The sequence below is a fragment of the Saccostrea cucullata genome, unplaced genomic scaffold, assembly GCF_032062105.1.
Source record: "Saccostrea cucullata isolate Sc308-1 unplaced genomic scaffold, CSIRO_AGI_Scuc_v1 ctg622, whole genome shotgun sequence".
Taxonomy (NCBI): Eukaryota; Metazoa; Mollusca; class Bivalvia; order Ostreida; family Ostreidae; genus Saccostrea; species Saccostrea cuccullata.
Window position 1 is genome coordinate 66,199 of NW_026926615.1, and position 17,106 is coordinate 83,304.

The following is a 17,106-nucleotide window of genomic DNA, read 5'->3' on the forward strand; positions in this document are numbered from 1 at the left end:
TCCGATCGTTTCTGGAAATATTGATACTTTTTTTTTTAAATAAGCACTAGTCAGAAAATCGGCTTAATCCCTGCTAAGATGCATCTTTATCTCACTAAACTTTTTCAAAACTCCAATTGCTGAATTGTTTCTCTGTCTATCAAAAAAAAATTAATCGCGTCTTAAATTTTTCTGCAATTACTTCTTTTTTTGAATTCTTAAGATTGAAGCTATAATTAAAACTTTTCTTTTACATGTATCTGTATTACAGGATGAAGACTCAGCTGTATGATTGGTTATATTTGACAGTTTATTTCATAAGAATCTAAACCTTTTTCAATAGAATTAACCTATTTTAGCAAGCAATAAGGAAAAATTAATGTACTTAAATTTTTCTGATGGTACAAATTGAAAAGAAAGTAAAACATCCCGGAAATACGTCTAGATATATAAAATTACAAAATAAATGAGAGAAAACTACAAGCATTATTAAGGATGTGTTTGAAAGATAAGTCAACATTTTCATGTTTAACAAGTACGAAATAAAATTAAAATAAAGTTTCCATACACTTTAAATGTATGTAAAGTTGAAAAGTATTGCAACAGGATTGAAATTAATTTAATCACTAATAACTAATGATTACAAAATGTACATAAATAAACATACCTTTTTAAATAATGTGATATGTGTTGTTTAAAATTTTATGTTTATTTTAAAAAGGACAATCTCTTCAAGTGAGAAGGGGATAGAAAAAAAAATGAGGAAACAAAACAATCATTTGACAAGACGTATTTATAGAGTGCTTCATTCATAATCATCCAATAGGATAGATACAGCTGTAGCAGTATAATTATTAATACTTGAAAAATAATTTATTTTCAAAAACGTTCAAAATATTTATGTCCATGGTCTCGTCTACATTCTATCAGTTCATCGGAAATGTTTAAAACCCCAATTTAAAATTCTATTAGAAATACTTCGACTATTGACATACTTTAGATTTAATTACGGTAATAGCACGAACTAATCGATAGATATTTACTTGGTAAATACAATTCATGATACTATATATCTTCTTTGCAATGTTTTTAGTTAAAAAATACAACTATTAAAATTGATAAGTAAATGGAAGATTATTTTACTCCTTATCATTTTTCCAGTTCACCCTAACTTCCTAAAAGAATTTGTAAACAATTTGTAGTTTTTTGAAGGCTGTGGTAATAACTTGCTTGAATTTTATAATTTTACCAAGAACATTGAGGATTGCTACGAGGACGTGCATATGTTTATTTTTGAATCATCAAAAGCAACAGCTTTAATTCACATCAAGTGAGATTTTCTGATTACCTGTTGTCCGTAGTCCGTCCGTGTGTTAACTTTTCACATTTTAAACTTGTTTAATTCTCAAGAACCAATGGCCCAATTTTATTGGGCCAATCCTTGGGTGTAGGGGAATTTAAATTGTTCAAATGAAGGGCCATGTCGCCTTCGAAGAGAAGATAATCAAGAAAAGACAAAATAGGGTGGGATCATTAAAAAATCTTTTTCATAAGAACCACTGGGCCATAAAAGCTAAAACGTATGTGGAAGCATTCTGGGGGTAGTGTGGATTCTAAATTGTTATAATCATGGCCCTTGGACACAAAAGGGAATCCAAGTTTTACATTGAAATATATAGGAAAATTCTTTAAATCGATAAATTCTATAATTCTTAAAATCTTCTCAAAAACCTCAAGGCCATTAAAGCGGAAACTAATGTGGAATCATCTTAGGGGTAATGTAGATTATAAATTGTTAAAATCAATGCCCAGTTGGTAGAGCGGGGAGACGATAGTGAATGGAAAGAAGGATATGGAGATAACAAACAGTATTCAATATCAAAGTCCATAAAACAATACAAAATAGGAGCATAGCAAACACGGACCTCCTAAACATTAGAGGTTAAATCAGGTGGTGCCATGGAGGAGTGACCATCCCCTGCCGACTGGTCACACCCCAACGTGTGCACCTTGTCATGATCGAGAAATAACGGAAAAATCTTCGTCAATTAAGTGTATAAATAATGGACTAAAAATTATATTCAATATCAAAAACGTCAATCAGCATTCGACTCAATAATGAATTGTATTTGCTGACTAGGTCATTGTATCGACCAAAGAACTTACGAAATGATGATTTTAAACGAGACTGCTGATATACGTGTTTCATCAACTTGTTTGTCAAAAATTCAGCTCGTTTTAGAAATTGTTCATACATGGATCATGCACTTGCGTATCGAATCAACTGAGATCTATAAACTCCGTATGCAGGTGATGAAGGTATATTGCTGCACAAGTAAGGAAAGTTGACAATAGAAAAGTTAAAGTCATTACGTTTATCATAGAGCTTGGTTGTTAGATTACCATTAACTTTTTTTTTCAAGTAAAATATCCAAGTATGAAACAGATGTGTCAGACTCTGTTAAAAATATTGTTCTGCTTCGCCTGATGAATCTCCAATGAATATGTTGTCCTGTGAGATGTCTACCAAGTGTTTTACGCCAGACACTTGGCTTGATTCAGACTCTAGCGATAGGCAAATAGGGAACAATGTGTTTGCCCCCACATTAGAATTTCATCTCATGGTAGCTAGTTCATTAGAGAAATAGATTGACGGTATTTAATGTTTTAATTCTTTCACATTTTTTGAAAGATTGATTTACAGTTGTGATATTCCAAATAGGCCCTGCCATTTTAAAAAAAAAACTGTTTATTGAAAACAATACAATCATTGTTATAAAGCTTAACTTCCAATTTCAGTAAACTTTCATTTTCAAATACAAACCTGTCTCTAGTCATTGTCTTATCTCTTATATAGGCGCAATTTTTAGATTTTACAATATTTGTAGATACTGAACGACCTGTTGCAAAAGTTTATACCAAAGGATGCATTTCCATATAATGGTCCGTAGTCGTTGACATTATTGTTTGGAGGGAGGTCATCCAGCATGTCATTAACAGAGTCATTTGGCGACTTGTGAAAAAAGAAAACACGCTCCTACGACGGTGTAAATTTTAAAATTAAACTTGGAGTTTCCTTTGCATAGCATATAGTAATTTTTTCAAGCTTTATGAAGACAAAAGACTTCCCAGAAGTTTAAGCATTAATTGGATAGACTGTTTTAGTAAAGGAAGAGGGATGATGAAAAATGAGATTTGTTCTGTTGCCTTGTGAAAGAAAGTCAGAGAAGAGATGTCCATAGTTGTACAATTTATTAAAAAAGATCGCCAAGTTAAGGACCAAAATTTCTAACCTTAAATATCAATTGTTTGTAAAAAAAAATCCTGATATTATTTTAAAGCATTTTAGAGTAGAAAGGGATTTAGCAAGAGAAATTTTCAAAAATTTATTTACCTGAGCAGAAATTAATTATTGAAGATTGCATTGAAGTCTATAAAAAGAAGTTAGTTTTTTAAAAAATAAAAATATAAATACTTCAAATGTAAAAAAAATTCTGTGATGGAAAAAATGTACTAGATCATTGAGAAAAGAATAAAAAAAACAATTAGAAATAATTTTTTTACCAGACAGAATTTTTCTAAATTATTTTATTGAGTCAAATCAAAGGAAGATAATTCGTCAAGGGCAGGAAAAGGTCATGAATTAGGATATATTGCACTCTTACATTCGTATACCCAAAGATGAAAATTAGTTCTAACTACACTAAGTATTCAGCCAATACATATCTATTATACATTCAATTCCATTGAATCTGACGCTAAAATGGATCGGATACCTTAAAGCTAGAAAATAATTGAATATTTTAACGATAGCATAATTAATAAATCCCTAAAATATTGTTTAATTTAGAGTTTAAACATATATATCATTAAAAAACAAAGCTACATCTGTACCATTCTATATCCATATTGGATAAATGACAGAAGGACTCGATTTGTAGTGGTCACCATGCTTTCTCTGGGATAAGATATCCTTCTCTGGCGATCCTTTTTCTACGATTAGCTCAATTTTGACAAATTAGACCGATCTTCTTTGTATAAGAACATATATATCCCACTTTTTTCAGCCAATCAATTGCTTCAAATACTCGCAAAGAATCGTTTCTTCATGGTGAAAAAGTTTTCTATTTTTGAAATATTTAGCGGTGTTTGATTGACTCACTTAGATATATGGGTGTGTCCTTTTTGCCTTAATTTCCCACGAAAAACATATGATAAGAAGAAAATAAATAAAATGAACATTTCTTCATTGATTTACTTGAAAAAAGAAACAAACAAAATTAAGACACAAACAATCAAAGAGCAGATATTTGGTTTTTAGGTCATGTTTTTAAATCCCTGAATTTAAATTTCTACAGTAACTTTTGTCACCTTTCTGAATAATGAGCACAGATAAAAAGACGCAATCATCTTCATTTACATCCTTTTCTGAACGTCGGGTCAATCCAGTATTTTCGATTTTGGGCTCAGGGGGAGTGAGGGTGTTGCTTATTTTTTTCAAGATAGGAAAGATTGATATTTTTGTATGTCATTTGAGCGATGACTCTGTTAATGACATGAACTTTCCGAAAACCTGCAAATACAGGGTTATTCTCCTTAAAAAAATCAAATATCTACCTTTTCACATTTATTTCTTAGATATATCTGTATTGCTGAAGCAGTTTGAGTTAGTGTATTGGGGGATAGGGGTCTCCATTTTTGCGCCTATAATAAACCATTGGAGCCAAACATCAAGCACATCATGCGATAAATCCTTTGGATTCTCTGGCATGGGATTGCCTTCCAAGTGAGTTAATACTTGCAGGTTTCTATTTTTGGCCCAATCTTTCCACAATTTTATCGCCCATGATTTATTTTGTCTCGTTTTTAATGGCACGGCATTTAGCTTCTTTTCCGCGATGTCCGACGCACTAAGGAGGGCAGAAAACCGGCCGTTTTTTCACATTAAATAGAATCTGAATAGGGATATTCATTAATTGAGTGGGTTAAACATCTTCCCCATCCCAATTTCCCAGTATATCAAAATCGTCTTTAAAATCCATGCTTCCCTGACTGGGTTGTACGTCCATTTTTAAGCAACGCCGCGTGTTCGATTGATTTTCATGAGAATTGGGTTCGATGTGAACACGGAGCGGTAAATTCAAGCATGACATTGTTATGATACTACAATAGGCGGAGTTTATTTTTGATTCATTCATATGATTGTCTGGGGTTCTGTTCTCAGTCAGTAAGATCATATGAAGAGAAAACTTCATCACAAAGAGTGGGCTCCGCTATTACGAAGATAACTTGCATGGTAAGAAATATAAGACTCGGAAGTGAAATGAATGCTACGGATCATGTCACGTGACTGCCCGGGCCAGTAATTCGCGCATGGACAGAACCATCGCAGTTGTGCATAAAATTACTTACGGAATGAATGCTGAAACCTAATATAATTGTTTTAAGGTAGTTAGTCAATTAATTCGCGAGGTTTTTGATCACCCCTCGTCGATATAATTTTCTACAACAAACAATTTATTCGGGTGAACCTTCAAACTAACAACTCGAAACAAGATTGTTTAAAAGGAAACACTGTACGTTTGGTTGAAAATTTATTGGACTCAAATAAACAATCATTTGAAAAAAATATGCTGTAAAAATATTTTAAAAACCCACTAAATCTTGCATCACTTTACTGATCTTTAAGTTTTCTTAAGCAACACAATTTCACGACAACTCTATGTTTGCTGGGCTGCATTTCATTTTCGGAATTTTTGGTAATTATCAACTTTTCATTTCCGACTTTCTTTTTGTTTTCATTTCCGAAATTTGTTTGTTTTCATTTCCGACATTTTTCAAATATATATGTAGTACCTATAATAACAGATTTGAGAAAATACTTATGAAAAATTTAAAGGAATAAATGATATTTAAATCATTGAAATCCAATTTTGTAAATCTATCAGTGACTTGGAAATAAGTATGGTGCTGTCACTGACATTTAATTTAGTGCACTTTAAATGTGGAGAAAAAGTTTTATGCTTTTTTACCCAGACTTAGTACTTCATATATGCATATATGATGTTTTTTATTATCTGTTATATTAATATTTTGGTATAAATAGTTTTCAAATTCTATTTTTTGTTACTTAGAAAACATTGAAATGCCGCACAGGTAAAATACGGAAATAAAAAAAAAATGTCGGAAATATATGCTATGCATATTTCCGGAAATGAAATGCAGCGTTTTGCTGATAAATAAACAATGAAATCAACTCCAATGTGGAGATGAAATATAGTAATAAAAATGCTAAAATAAGAAGAAAATAATACACATACCATGATAGGGGATCAGACCAAAAAGTATTGACACAATACAGATCAATATGCTGATCCCCTCAATTTAAAACAAAATATGCAAAAAAAATAAAAACATGAAGTATATAGCAAAAATATGGCACATCAAAAAGTCAATGCCTCGAGATGTGATTGCCAAACATAATTATAAGTGAAACATGGTACTGTGATAAATTGATCGATGATACATGTACATGTATAGTGATATAAATATATTTACGTCCACTGAATATTTTCTTTTTTATTCCTTGTGGTGCAGTGGTTAAGCGTCTGCTCTAGAGCCGCAAAGTATAGAGTTGATCCTAACGTCGCGGGTTCGAATCCCACCGTGGGAAATTCTTTTTTAAAGGTAGAACTTTATATATTAAAGTGATGTTTGACGCTTAGCTTTAAGGATAATAACACAAGTAAAAAATTGATGCATGGATCGGTCTAAATTTTTGACTGATTCTGAATAAAAATTAAATAATAATAAATACCAAAACTACATGTCTAAAGAAATCATAAGTTTTCTTTAGTGCATTGATATGCGACCTTGTATCGTTTTCTGTGTAATTCTATACCAAATTTTGCGCATATTTTGTCATTGTGACAAAATATTACCAAATTCTCTCTCTTTCCTAGAAAATATGACTTAGTTAACCTAGGTTACATGTACCTATTTGAATATTAATCTATGCAAAATGTTGCTAATTTCTGAAAAATATTTTTTTTTGTTATTTATCCTTAAACCCTGTCTTCTGTGATGCATCTCTCGTCTTCACCCCTCAGGTGCTGAGAAACGATGATGAATTCCCTGATGTTACTCCTCGGTTCAAATGACATTTCATGATGAATTTCGGTGCTTAATTGGTATCTCTTATTGCGAATAAAAATCCTCACCACAGCAATTAGAATTAAAATGATACCAAAGCCAGCAAGAATAAGGGAGTACGGAACCTCGACGCTCAAATCTTCTAAGTTATAGTGACTATTTCTGGGGTTTGATACATAAGCAATTTCTCTAAGATTAACAGATATACATATAACCAGGACTGCAAACTCTGACACTGCTGAAAATGTAAAAAATGAAATATAAATAATGTTAGCAATCCGATTCAAGACATTTCATCCTAACCTAATCAGAGAAAATATGTTTTTTGTTTTGATCAGAATTTTTGTCCAAATCTTTATGATCATATTTCTATGTCTTTGACTTTAAAGGGACAGGAACACAGTTTCAACTGAACTTTTAAAACCAATTTTAATGTTTACAATTTCCAACTAAGGCATCATTTAATAACTAGCAAAATTTTGAACATCATTTGTTGATTAACAAACAAGATACAGAACTTAAAGTTCTTCATAATGGAAACAAGGCACGAGCCTTATCATTATTATTTTTTTAACATAAAGAAATCCTATTTATAACAAAACGAAATTTAGCAAATCACTTGAAACCGTCTAGTAATCCATTTAAGAAATAACCTTTTTTATTGATATAACCTGCTTTGAAGGAACATATTTTTGTATATAAACCTATGTAAAAAATATGACACGGACCATGTTTACATAATAATGTTTAGAGCTCTTAATATGTCGACAACTGAAGTTCAATTTTTTTATGATTGTTATAATGACCTTAATGAAATATTTGTAAAAATGGGGAAAAAATTATTTGAAAATTTTTAGCTGAAACTGTGTCCATGCCCCTTTAAGAAAGTTGCATTTTTAAGTTCATGCGACACTTTATGAAAGCACGTGGAGTTTAGACACACCAGCAGAAAGACAAAGCAATGTTACCTATAGCAACCCTTTCACTATTTATTCATATAATAATTTTTTTTCTCTAAATAAGAGAGATATCTCTCTAGCATGGAGAGATGTCTCTTTAGCTTATAGAGATATCTCGTTGACTAATAGAGACATCTTTATATCTTAGAGAGATATCTCTTTAAACAAAAGATATCTCTTTTACTTAGAGAGATATCTTTCTAAGCTAGAGAGATATCTCTTTAAGCGAAAGGGATATCTTAAAGTTAGAGAAATTCTCTTTAACAATGTTAAAAGAGATTTCTTCATTTGATAGAGAGATATCTCTTTAGATATTTAAAAAGAGATATCTTTCTAAGCTAAAGATATATGTTTTTGTAATGAAAGAGATATCTCCTTTCTAGTGATCCATAAAAAAATAATTAATTCTACCCTTTAAAATGAAAGCGAAACAGGAAGCAAAGTCTATGGAATAGTTTCGCTGTTATAAGAAAACAGACTGAGCATGAAATATCCAGAGAAATATAAATGAATTATTCAGACTAAAATGCTATAAATCCTATGTTTGAAACAACAAATAATAACGGCATAAATGATAAAAATGATAAAAATTTAATATTCAGGAAAACGAAAGTAAGCATAATATATCAAATGCAATGGACCGAATGTTTTCAGTTGATAAAATAATAAACTTTAACTAATTTGAAATCTAGACAACACTGAATCACTTGTCATGTTTAGTAAAGTTATAAAGAAGTATAATATGAAAAGTCGAAATTTAAAAAGACTTTAATGTACTTCTGTGAAGGGAGAAGTCATTTTAAATGGAATTTCAATAAAAAATATTGAAGAGAGATATGTCTTTGCACTAAAAAGATATCTCTTTTTGCTTGAGAGATATCTCTTTTAGACACTTTTGAAAGATACCTCTTTCACTTTGAGAGATATCTCTGAGATAAACTAACAGAAATATTTCCTTGTTTTTTACTTTAAGAGATTTCTTTTTAACTTGCAAAGATATCTTTAAAAGTAAAAGCGATATCTCTCTAGACGAAAGAGATATCTCTTTAACGCTCAGAGATGTCTTTTCACGAAAAGAGATATCCCCTAAGTTTAAAAGATATCTCTTCATCATAGAGATATCTCTTTAAAATAAGATATACATGTATCTCTTTCAGTTGGGTGATATCTTTATTTTTTAATAGATACATGTATCTCTCTGAAATGAGAGATATCTCTGTAATGTTAAGATAAATTTTGTTTTCAGAAAAAAATAGCAAATTGGCTTGTCATATATATACCTGCCACTAGTAGAAATATTCCCCCAGTCAAAAACATCGATGGAATTGGCGCTTTTTTCATGATATTCGACAAAAGGATCAACCAACCGAATCCACCAAGGACAACAGTTATAAGGCTTTCCAACTGCAAACCTAACATTGCTGAAAAAGAAACAATTTATTTTTCTTTCCTCAACTTAGATTTTTTTTACATTCAATTATCTGTGATACGATAAGAACGATATGGTACCAATTTTGAGTGCTGCGAAAATCGAAGCTCCTCAAACATATCAAATAAGCGTGTTTATTTTATTTTGAATACACATCGACGAAACTAATATAAGAGGAAGAAGAAAGAAAGAAGAGAGAGATATTAATTTACAGAGCTGACTGTATCCATTCGTATCGTGCTCCTTATCATAGGCTACATAAGTATTTGTTGACCATGAATCCGATCCATATTCCTTATAATGACAATAAAAGATGCTCTCCCTTCTTTCCTACAAAAGAATTTATGTGAAAAAGTCTGTATCTTCTCAACTCTGCAAAACAGAGATGTATTCACTCTAAATTGTAATATTTCATAAAAGATATAGATTACCTGATTAATGAAGAAGCCAGGTGTTACAGTGGCAATACAACAGAAAACTAAACCTAATGCAGACGAGAATAAGTCGGCTATAAGCGCCTTGTTTCGGGCCATCCTTCTCCAACAAAAGAATCTAAAAATAAAGTCTAGATTGAGAGGCGACATCTTACATGTACCTGTATATCCTAAAACTTTACAACATAGATGGGGTGTTACTGCCAATACCTCTTTCTCTCTGTAGTGAATTACTACGTTTTAAAATCTCCACCTTTTATGCTGCTATAAATCAGGCTACACTGTACACATTGAACATTTTATTTACTATGCTAACAATATGATTAATTTTTTTTTATTTCTTTCATGCAAATTATTCAGTTGGAATTTCAACATTACCGCTACATCTCCAAAAATTAAGACTCATTTCGGTTACATTTTTAACTTCAAATTTTCGACCGATCATTACCGCCCCTACATTTATTTGGTCGAAAACAATTCATTGAATTCACCGAAAACAACTCTTTACCGCTACATATGGAACCATCCAGTTATGGTACGGAAAAGGGTTCCAATCACAAAAGTTTTCACAAAGAACTTTTGCTGTCCATTTTGTCTGTAGTCGTGCGCGGTGAGTCGGTTGTTAACTTCTGAACATTTTCATCTTCATGTCTTGAATCACTTATTTATAATTTTCATCAAATTTGGCATACGTGTAAAGCATTTATAGAAGACAGGTATAAAAATTGTAAATTGAACGGTAACTGCCCCTCTCCCCATCCTCGCTAAAACGGACTAAAACAATCGAAATTAGTCCTACATGTATCCTTAAGAAATTTCTTTTGATCTCCTGTAAACCAAGCAGTGAAACTGTTGGCTTGATTACAATCACAATAAAATATAAGTTCACTGCCAAAATTAATTGTGAAAATCATGGCCCCAAAATAAACTTCAGTCTGTAATAATAACACAGTGAAAATTGATAATTAAAAATATCTCATTCTCTCAGTTGAATGACTAAATCTTATATCTTACAACATAGACTACATGGTGGAATTGTCAATACCTCCCACCCCTCTCTCTCCCTTTCTTCTCTAATATATGACTATAGCTCAGCAGTTTTAAATTTATCTCCACCTTTTATGCTGCCTTAAAGCAGGCCACACATGCGCTCATTGTGACAATTATTTACTATGCAATCAATATGGTTTATTTTTTCTTCTTTTCTTTCATGCAAAGTTTTGAGGTAACCCGAATCACTAGGTAACCCTATTGCTATTCATTTTTGCTGTCGTTGTGTGCCGTGTGCCGGATGTTAACTTCTGAACATTTTCAACGTCTTAGGATATATGTCAAGCATTAATAGATGAAGAAAGCAAAAACTTTTTTACATTTTATGGTAACTACCTCTTGGTACAAGAGGGTTTGGACTAAAACAATAAAAATTAGTCTAGTAATAAAAATTTCTTTCTAGGTACCAGGCGCAATTTATCACAGTGATGGTCATGGTACCAGCGGGCATGGGACAATGGGTTTTTTCATCAAAGAAAAGCATCGGACAAAAAAAGCATAAATTCAAGTACCAATGGGACACATACTTTTTGTTCAGTGAGTTTTTGTACTCAACCAAAAGAGAAAGATTCATTATTATAATATTTAAAGATATTTTTCTTTTAAGAAATATTTTAAAAAGCCATATCTTTTTACTCAAACGAAGGATACAAATGGCAACATAAATCTTCAAATTAATGGAAAATGTTACAAATGGACAAGCATTGATAAAAAGAATTATATTTAAAAAAAAACTTTCACCGATGTTTAAAATATCTTTAATTTGAAAGACTCCGTAGTTTTGTTCCTTTTTTTCTCACTAACGTCAATATAATACCATGGGGCATTACTTTTTTTTTTTAAAACACGACTGCCATAGGACACGTACTTACTTTTGAATGAGGATTTTGTTTTGTACTGGTCCCATCAATGTGATTTTGCTTGGTCCCTTATCTCCTTGACACCTAGCATTCCTGTTGGCTTAACAAGATTTGACTCCACTGCCGAAATCGAGAAATTTACGACCCCAATTTAATATTCGAGAATTAAGGACTAGGCTCTAATGAAAATATGGGATGAAATGGATAATTCTTTAAAAAATGTTATTCTCTCGAATAAAAAAAAACAATTATCACAAACAAACCATGCAATTATGATGAAGTAGTACTGAGGTATATTTTAGGAAACATGTGTCTAATAAAAAAAAGTTTACCAAAGATAATAAGTTTCAAAGAGTTTGTCATGGTTGACAATCCAAGAAAATGACAGGACTCCAAACAACTATAGTTTGTAGAGTATTCATTTAAAAAGATAAATTAGTTAAGCTACCATATAAACACATAAATACCTGCCCTCCTCTACGGCTGTCCTGCGACACATAAAAATACCTGCCCTCCTCTACGGCTGTCCTGCGACATGTAACTGTGTAAGGCAGGTGATTTAAACCAGTATTTCATAACTCCTCTGTTAAATAAATTAACTGGTCAGACGGTTCATAAAAGTTAGCCTCTTGGATTCAGTATTTTGATTATCAGTAAAACTTGATTTGCATATGATATGATGGTTTAGACAAAATAGCTTACAGACATGTTTTACAGCTATTATGTCTAAACTATGTCCTCAATAAATGAACATACATGTGCATGATTTTTCTTTCAATATAGCAATTATACTACAGTTGTTAATTTGTTGCATTCGAAACGAAATCTACTTCCTGGTGCATGGTGTTACGCTCTATATATCATAAAATCCAACAAAATTGTTTAAAAAATATGAAGATATAGAGTCGGTGCAGAGCATAATTCCAATCCACAAGAGCATATTTTAAAAATATCTATAAAAAAAATTCTGTAATACAAGTAGGTCGAATGCGCAGATGCAGGATTTTTTTTTCAAAGGAGGTTAGGGTCCCTATATATCCTATTTGGATAATGTTTACAAGTTTAAAAAAAAATAACAACAAGAGGCACAGGGGCCACATCGCTCACCTGAGCAAATCGGCTAGGAAAAAAAGCACAAATCAAATCAAAATTGGATGGATAACTGAGGGGGGGGTGAATTTTAACAATACTTGAGAAGCTGTCATATTAATACAGCATATGACATTGCTGTTCTTGATAAAAAGGAATTTCTAAAAACATTTTCTTCCTATATATTGCTTCGTAATAGTATGAATTTGATTCCCCATTGTTTCCTTCCCTACCCCAAAGGGCCGTGATTTGAACAAATCTTCAAGACATGAGGATGCTTACATGTCAATATGATATAAACATAGCTTTTCTGTTCTTGGGATTATTCCCTTTACTTTTCTATGTAAAACTTTGATCCACTATTGTGACCCACCCTACCTTAGTAGGTTTTGATATGAACAAAAAGTTAATTCTACACTACCTGAGAATGCTTCTATATAAATACTAGTATTAATCATGACTTGTAAGTCTTGAGAAGAAGATTTTTTTTGATACCGGTAAATTTTAATGTAAAACTTGGATCTCCTATTGTGGGCCCACCCTACCCCCGGGGTGATGATTTGAACAAACTTGAATTTTCACTACCTGAGAATGATTCCACATGATTATCATCTTTCCTGGCCCAGTGGTTCTTGAGAAGAAGATTTTTAAAGAGTTTTCTTATATAATCCTATGTAAAACTTTGATCGGCCATTGTGGCCCCACCCTACCCCCCGGGTCATGAATTGTACAAACTTGAATTTTCACTACCTGAGATTGGTTCCACATGATTTTCATCCTGGCCCTGTGTTCCTGAGAAGAGGATTTTTAAAGATTTTTTCTATATAGTCCTATGTAAAACTTTGATCGGCCATTGTGGCCCCAACCTACCTCCGGGGTGATGATTTGAACACACTTGAATTTTCACTACCTGAGAATGATTCCACATGATTGTCATCTTTCCTGGCCCAGTGGTTCTTGAGTAGAAGATTTTTTTAAAATTGCCATTAATTTTTCACTAATTCATAATTATCTCCCCTTGGAAGAGGGCCTGGCCCTTCATTTGAACAAATTTGAATCCCCTATACCTATGAATACTTTGTGGCAAGTTTGCTTGAAATTGGCCCGGTGGTTCTTGATCATGAGAAGAAGATGAAAATGTGAAAAGTTAACGACAACAACGACGACAGACAACGGACACATTTTGATCAGAAAAGCTCACTAGAGCCTTCGGCTCAGGTGAGCTAAAGAAATTTATTGCAAACGGTAAAAGTCTCTCCCAAAGGTGAAAACTTTAAAAATGATTTTAAAATGATGCCTTTCAAAAGCTGAAATATCCTGCGGTTTTGACAATTAATTAAGAAACGAAATTAATCAGTTATATAAGGGATCTTCCAGAAAAAGTTTAAATAATATAAATTCTGTCTCATGAATCAAAACTAGATATTTCCATGAAAAATACACGTATAAGCACTTTAGAATGTTATGCGGCATTTATTTAAATTTTGATTCTATTATCGGATCATCATTTTTTCTTACTTGAAGAATTTTTGTTTTCTAAATCTAATTAGAAAATTAAAAATCATTTTGAATAAGTATCATTTATTTTATAAAATTACAATAATTATTTAGACATATTTTAAACCATCGGAGGTGGGGTCAGGTGCCATCCCTGACGACCGGTCACACCCACCGTGTGCTTCTAGTCATAATAGTGAAATGACGGGAAAATCCGTTTTCAATTAAAATGTATAAATAATGGAATAACAATTAGGATGAAAAACGTCAGGCAGCATTTGACTCATTAATAAATTGTATTTGCTGACAAGTTCATTGCAGTATCGACCGTAGAACTAACGAAATGATGACTTTAAAAGGGACTGCTGATTTTCTTGTTTCATCAACTTGTGTGTCAATGATTAACCTCATTTTAGACTTTTCATATGTAGAGCATGCTTTTGTTTATCGAATCAACTGAGATATATAAACTCTGTATATGGCCGCATAAGCAAGGGACGTTGACGATCTTAATTAAAGTTAAAGTCATCACGTTTCTCATAAAGATTAGTTGTTAGATTACCTTTAACGTCTTTTTCAAGTAAAATTTTCAAATATGAAACAGATGTGTGAAAAAATCTAGCAAAGGTCAAGAAGTTGATTTCGTCAAAAGTTTACACCATTTATAAAGAAATCCACAAGACAAAAACTTAATCATAATAGAGAGGTTTAGCAAACCAACGTGTACGCGTACTTGTACGTGTAGCAGGGGATTCCCCCCGGAAGTCTGTGTATTACGTCATCATTCTTGTTAATGACGAATTTCTACACACATTTATCGAAACGTGTAAATCACCGAGTACACGTAAGTACAAACTTCTAGCTGATATTCCTTTATTTGATGTTTGTTTGAAAGAAAGATAACGAATTTCGGAAAATAGAAGATAAGATGCGGATGTTGGTAGAAAAAAACATATGTTCTCATTGAAAAAAGTATCTTATTGCTTGTCATATACACACACCTATTTACTATCTTGTCTGTCACAACATTGATATATGAATGAAGTTTATGAAAACTTTTAAAAAACATTTTCTTTAGATGTTTATGCATTAATTTGTTCAAATTAGTGATACACGATTTAAGTTCACAAATCATCTTTTATAATTCATACAGAGACGATTTGGTCGAGGGGGGAGGGGGGTCATGGCAAGGTTGTTGAAATACACAGTAATAAAAAAAGTACCACTGTATTATTTTTCAGTTTCCTAACATGTCTGAGCGTAAGAAACAAATAAGATTTTCCGAGAAGGATGATTTGTTACTTCTGAGAGAAGTCTTGGCAAAAAACCCGTTTAAAGATCGAGCGAAGTGGACTGACAGTGACGCTATTAGCAGGGCTGGATTCACGGTAGATGGCCGGAGAGTCCGAGAGAGAACCAACCTGCTGTTGGAACACCATAGAAAAAATGATGCAGAAAGCAAGAAAAAGTATAAAAACTATCACATACTGCCAATCTGATTTGTTTTACTTTGCATATACTTTGTATATGGCTTGTGTATGGCTGGTATTACATCTAACTATATAATTTTATATAAGGAAAATTCAGAAGGGCAGGTATAATAATCTTAGATAAATTACAATGCTGCATGTTGAAAAAAATAATATATCCATTATCAAGATTCTAATCATAATCAGTGCGGTGACTTTTAAATGTTTTTAAAGGGGGGGGTACTAAAAAGTCAATAGGGGTTTGGAAATATTTAAGAATCACATATTACGTTCAAGCAGAATTTTGAACAATGGTTTTTTTTCAAACGAAATTAATTACATTGAAGCAAATCTATGACTAGAGTTCAAACATTTATTGATTTAAGTTATATAATACATGTATGACTATAGACCTACATGATTTTTAGATTCAGAAAAGTATTATATATTGTTTATTTTTTTCTTACTTAGATCAGGAGTTTCTGAAGAATATGACGAAAAAACAACATTATTAGACGACATACTGGAATTAAAAGAGGAGGAAGAGAGAATAAAAGAAAGTGAGAAAGAGAAGAAGTCTGCCGATGATCAAAAAGGAAAAGACATACGAAAACGTGCTCTTGAAAATTTAAGCAAAGGTAGGCTTTAAAAACGCTATTTTTAAAATTTGTTGTAAATATTCAATTTGTGTTTATCAAGATTAAATTTTTAAAAATCATTCAAATCACTTAAAAATTTTTCCCCTCATTTTAGTGAGAAAATTGATTTTAAATTCATAAATCTACTTGGTATTTGATCCATTTAGACGAAGATCAAGGTGACCAAACTCCGAAAAAAAGAAATTCTACAACTAATATTATGGAGTATCTGCAGACAAAATCTAACCAAGAAAGCGATTATAAGAAAGAGGAACTTAAAGTGAGAGGAGAAGAACTTAAACTTCAGAGGGAAAGATTTGAATTAGAAAGAGAAGAAAGAAGGGAAAGAGTAGAGACTGAAAAAAAGGAAAAGGCTCTAATGCTGCAGCTTCTCCAGAAAGCTTTGAATCAAAAATAATTTTGTGTATTGCAAATTTCAAATTTTAATCAATAAATATCAAAATTTAAAAAACACGATAAATAAATATCAATAAAACTTAATCATGTCTTAAGTTTGTTTTGTACATTTTTCTTTACTCTGCGTCTTATA

At 31.9% G+C, this 17,106-nt stretch overlaps 2 protein-coding genes across 3 annotated transcripts; one reads left to right on the forward strand and one right to left on the reverse strand.

Annotated features, from left to right (window-relative positions):
• Positions 1-5,582: 5,582 nt before the first annotated feature.
• LOC134272248 (uncharacterized) lies at positions 5,583-10,066 on the reverse strand. 2 transcript variants are annotated; one of them, XM_062754497.1, is made up of 4 exons: positions 9,951-10,066; positions 9,732-9,849; positions 9,371-9,511; positions 5,583-7,366 (listed from the first exon to the last, which is right to left on the reverse strand). In XM_062754497.1, the coding sequence occupies exons 1-4, from the start codon at positions 10,050-10,052 to the stop codon at positions 7,044-7,046; spliced, it is 684 nt and encodes a 227-aa protein (XP_062610481.1). In that variant the 5' UTR covers positions 10,053-10,066; the 3' UTR covers positions 5,583-7,043. The 2 variants fall into 2 exon arrangements, with proteins under 2 accessions (XP_062610481.1, XP_062610480.1); XM_062754496.1 differs by having other exon boundaries at positions 5,583-7,369.
• Positions 10,067-15,699: 5,633 nt separating this feature from the next.
• LOC134272239 (uncharacterized) lies at positions 15,700-16,974 on the forward strand. Its single transcript, XM_062754488.1, has 3 exons — positions 15,700-15,917; positions 16,390-16,556; positions 16,724-16,974. The coding sequence occupies exons 1-3, from the start codon at positions 15,700-15,702 to the stop codon at positions 16,972-16,974; spliced, it is 636 nt and encodes a 211-aa protein (XP_062610472.1).
• Positions 16,975-17,106: the final 132 nt, after the last annotated feature.

What these genes read in the sequence shown, in the direction of transcription:
- LOC134272248 (XM_062754496.1), bottom strand. Translation starts at nt 10,052, where the DNA reads ATGGCCCGAAACAAGGCGCTTATAGCCGACTTATTCTCGTCTGCATTA. An exon ending in CTGGCTTCTTCATTAATCAG is followed by an intron (nt 9,850 to 9,950) that starts GTAATCTATATC and finishes ATTCTTTTGTAG; the next exon opens with GAAAGAAGGGAGAGCATCTT. An exon ending in GAATGGATACAGTCAGCTCT is followed by an intron (nt 9,512 to 9,731) that starts GTAAATTAATAT and finishes TTTCTTTTTCAG; the next exon opens with CAATGTTAGGTTTGCAGTTG.
- LOC134272239 (XM_062754488.1), top strand. Translation starts at nt 15,700, where the DNA reads ATGTCTGAGCGTAAGAAACAAATAAGATTTTCCGAGAAGGATGATTTG. An exon ending in GATGCAGAAAGCAAGAAAAA is followed by an intron (nt 15,918 to 16,389) that starts GTATAAAAACTA and finishes TTTCTTACTTAG; the next exon opens with ATCAGGAGTTTCTGAAGAAT. An exon ending in TCTTGAAAATTTAAGCAAAG is followed by an intron (nt 16,557 to 16,723) that starts GTAGGCTTTAAA and finishes TGATCCATTTAG; the next exon opens with ACGAAGATCAAGGTGACCAA.